The sequence below is a fragment of the Morone saxatilis genome, unplaced genomic scaffold, assembly GCF_004916995.1.
Source record: "Morone saxatilis isolate NCDOM2014 unplaced genomic scaffold, NCSU_SB_2.0 Contig11, whole genome shotgun sequence".
NCBI lineage: Eukaryota > Metazoa > Chordata > Actinopteri > Moronidae > Morone > Morone saxatilis.
The window spans coordinates 10,099,802-10,103,929 of record NW_023339663.1 but is presented as its reverse complement, the minus strand read 5'-3'; the positions used below and the strand labels follow the sequence as shown (position 1 = coordinate 10,103,929).

General features: G+C 38.9%; 1 protein-coding gene across 1 annotated transcript; it reads right to left on the bottom strand.

Annotated features, from left to right (window-relative positions):
• Positions 1-2,189: 2,189 nt before the first annotated feature.
• nppb (natriuretic peptide B) lies at positions 2,190-3,078 on the bottom strand. The gene is made up of 2 exons (XM_035652304.1): positions 2,938-3,078; positions 2,190-2,477 (listed from the first exon to the last, which is right to left on the bottom strand). The coding sequence occupies exons 1-2, from the start codon at positions 3,049-3,051 to the stop codon at positions 2,190-2,192; spliced, it is 402 nt and encodes a 133-aa protein (XP_035508197.1). The 5' UTR covers positions 3,052-3,078.
• Between the last annotated feature and the right edge of the window lie 1,050 nt (positions 3,079-4,128).

Below are 4,128 nucleotides of genomic sequence, written 5' to 3'. Positions count from 1 at the left end.
ACGTGACTGATATTCATGAATACCCTCCACAACATTTACTGAGAGCAGATGGTTGTTGGCCTTCTATTTGTGTTTGTTTCCTATTACTTTTTAACCTATGTATTTTACTTTGTGAAGTGTCTTTGAGTTTTTTTTAAAGCGCTCTAAAATAAAATGCAGCAATTATAGCGAGCGGCTGTAGCTTAGAGCCAGAGCGGGTCGTCCCCATTAAGGAAGGTTGTTGGTTCGATGCCTGGCTCCTCCTGCCACGTGTCGAAGTATCCTTGAGCAAGATACTGAACCCAAATTGGTCTATGCATGCAATCGGTGTATGAATGAATTCTGTGCTTTGAGTGGTCGAAAGGCGCTATACAAGTACAGGTCCATTTACTATCATTATTATATACATACACTGCTGTACAGAGCTGCCTGTGTGACTTGGAATGGCAAACAGAAAATCATTTTTTACCATAAAAGAAGGAAATAAACATTGATGAAACATGACCAGTATCAGTGCAGCACAGTTAAATAGCATGATTTAGCTGTGGTTTTTCTCTCCTTTGCCCTTTTTTCATCAGTAACTGATTTCAAAGTGTCTGGTCATTGTCTTTTCCTTGTCAACTCCTAAATTCTGAATGCATGGGAGTAAGAGCTTTGATCAGGGCCAAAAAATGAGGTTCAACCAACCACAAGCCTGAAAAAATTCTGCTATTCATTATAGAAAAAACTGTGAACACAGGGTTTGAAAATCACCACAATTATCCTCTAATTGTGCCATTGCTTCTGTTTATTTATATTTATATATTTATGATGGAATGCATATGCCAGTCACTTCTATCATTGTCAGATTCCACTATGTTCAATAAAACCCCTGCTAGGCACTATTATTTTGTGTTGACAAAAGCGGTAGTGTTTCTACTGCCTTGTTTGATTTCAAGGGGTATCAGACTGAATCTGAACTGGTGGCAGGGATTAAGATTAAGAACTATTTACAATGCCTGAATTGGACCAAAAAAGGTGCCAACCTAATTCAGCACAACCCTAACTATAATTCTTTTGGTGTTTTTTTCATCCTTTTTAACAAGGACTTTTCCAGTGCTGTCTTCTTAGCATTTGGTAGCTACATGTTTATACAGAGACGTAGTTAAGAAGTTGTTTAGTACATCGCAAGCATTGCTGTACACTAGGTATTACAAATACAGAGGTCAAAACTTGATAGGGAGGGTTTGGGGAATGTATCAAAGCATTAAAGTAGTTCATAGACAATTATTTCACAACTTCTATTGTATGTCATGCCCACCAGAGGCGGCAGTACGCAATAAGAAGTAAGGATACTCATATGGACAAAACTCAGAAGTGCTAGTACTCAGTACTGACGAGTACCGGCCCATCTCAGGCACTGACTACATAGGTCATATAGAGCTATCAGAGACTGTTTCTAACCAGTTAAAAACTACTAATACGTTTATGGAAAAAAATACATGAACAAAAATAACCACAATTATTCTCTAACTGTTTAATGTCTTCTGTTATTTAAATATGTTTATGATGGAATGCATATGCCAGCGAATTCTATCACAGCCAGATAGCGCTATGTATGTTTGTCGTATCATTGGAGGTAATTTCAGGAATGTTATTGAAGTCATTCATGTTATAATTTTTGTTAATTTTCATTGTGCATGGTTACTGACTATTTTGCCCCGCATGGTGATGCAACACTTGGTTCAGTGATGTGCAGTTGTAAACATTTATTGAAACTTTCAACAGTACAGTAAAGAACAGTCTTACATCGATTTTAAATAAATATATTTGTAAGCCACAAACAATTTTCAATAAATATTAGTAAATAAATAGAATTCAAATAAAAATATCCTTTGGTAGAGACGTTGCGGTTCCAGAACTTAAATGGTAAGAGATCTTCTTTACTTTGGATCTGCAAGAGAACGAGATAACAACAACAACAACTCTGTTATTAAGACTATTCATATATTTATTTCATTAATGGTACAAATTTATGTGAAGTAACTTCACGGTACACTCTATTTATAGGATAATACAGTCGTATTTTTTACCAATTTTTTCTATCATGGGGCTTAGTCAGATTATTTTCTTGTTGACTATTAAAATGATTTTTAAATGATCACTGGCCAAAACAAGTTAGACCAGTTCAACCTAGAGCTACTGTAGTGGAGTTACTCATTGTAGTGTAGTTACTGTGACTTACTGTATTTGCCGACAGTGTTACACCCAAGAGAACTCATGGAGCCTATTCTGTCCATCCGTCGACCGAAGCAGCCGGAGGATCTCCTGGATGAGTCATTGCGGACGCTCTTCAGGTTCTTGGCTGAGAGAAACTCCCTGATTGCCACCTCATCCAGTCCAGTTAGGGGATGCTGTACAGCTGCCTCCTCTGTGTTTAGGCTGTCCCTCTCTGCAGGGACTCTTTGGTCCACTTCAGTCTGCTCTGAAACTGACTCCTCTAGTCTCTGAAAGATCACCTGCAACATACACATAGACACTTATTAGCACTAGGATGGGATGATAAGAGATATACCTTTTTGTTTCAACAGACACAGCAGTTATGTCATTGTGTTTAAACCACCAGACTTCATTATCAAAAACATTCAATAATTTTAACTCGAAACACTATTCAAAATAGGTAAATAGGGTTGAAAAACATTGAAGTTACCCTTTATTATGTTTGTCATTACACGTATTATTATCCATTAAGAGTACCAATTGAACTTCAGTAACCACATATGAGATTATAATCCTATTAAATATCATATGAACCCAGAGGCCCATATAGGAAGTTTCTGTTGAAATGTGGGATGACAATAGACTAAACTTAGATACTGCAAATGAGTTTGTCATGTCTTGCTGCTGCTGCCTAAAAGGGCCCAAAGTGGAACCAACTTTCCAAACACTAGTTTCAGAATCATTCATTTGGAGACTCACCTTTAAGATGTCCATGTCAGTGTCAGTCAAGCCGGTGCTGATAGGATATGTGCTGAACAGCTGCAGGTTTAAGATGAGGAGGAAGCCACAGGGAGGAATGGAAGACAGATGCATGTTCCTCTTGGTCGTATCAATGGATGGATTGATGGATGCTCTTTGGCTTCTTTGCCTGGTGGCTGTTTGGATGCTGGAGCCCACAGCAGCACCCTCTGCTCTTTTATACTGAAGCTCGGCACATGTAGGTATGCCAGGAATTGGACTGACATTCCTGACACCTGGTTCTGATAACAGGAGCTGTCTGAAACTGCTCCTTTTAAAGCACTGTCTCTTAGATATGGGGCATTCATATGACATAGCTGGTTCCATATGTAACTTTGTCTCAGAAACATACTCCAACCCCCTCCTACACGGTACATTGTTGTCACTGAACTATGGGAAGTATAAACTACAAGACAATGTGACAGTGTTACTAAATTGACGGCTGTACATGATTGCTGTAGGGTAGCTGGCTGGTTTGAGAAATCAGCCGTCAATAGGAAGAAACAAATTCCACTCCAGCGATTCTCGAGAATGATGCAAGTACTGCTGTCCCGGATGAGTGCTTTTGTCTTGCTGCTAGCAAATCTTTGCTGCTTTAGTTCAACTCAGTTAATTTTGTCATATCCTTTATTACAGCGGATAATTACCTGCAATACATTTAAACCATTGACATCTAAAAGATGGACGCTGTGTCTCCACTTCATCCCTCTTCGGAGTGGGAGTCTGTGCAGTAGTGATTGGCATTGGTGCCGTGAAACTGAGGTCCCACTCATACACCCAGCTGACTTAATTGTGAAACCCCTTTTTTATATCTTCAAATAACTAATTAAAACCAAATTGATCAGAAGAATGAACACTTTAACATACATCAGCATGGTAAGAACTACCTAAAATGACAGAAACCATCTTTGCAAAAAATTTATTTGACGAGTACTTTGGCGGGGACTTTATGACCTTTACTGCAGTCAGCCACCAAGGGGCGATCAAGATGTTTTGGCTTCATTTTTGGAGAGCAGTCATCAATTAAATTCAGCTCAATTCAATTTTATTTGTATAGCTACCGGGAGAGTCCCTTAGTTATGCTGCTATAGGCCTAGACTATCGGGGGATTCCCATGGTGCACTGAGCTCCTCTCTTCCTCTCTCTCTCTTT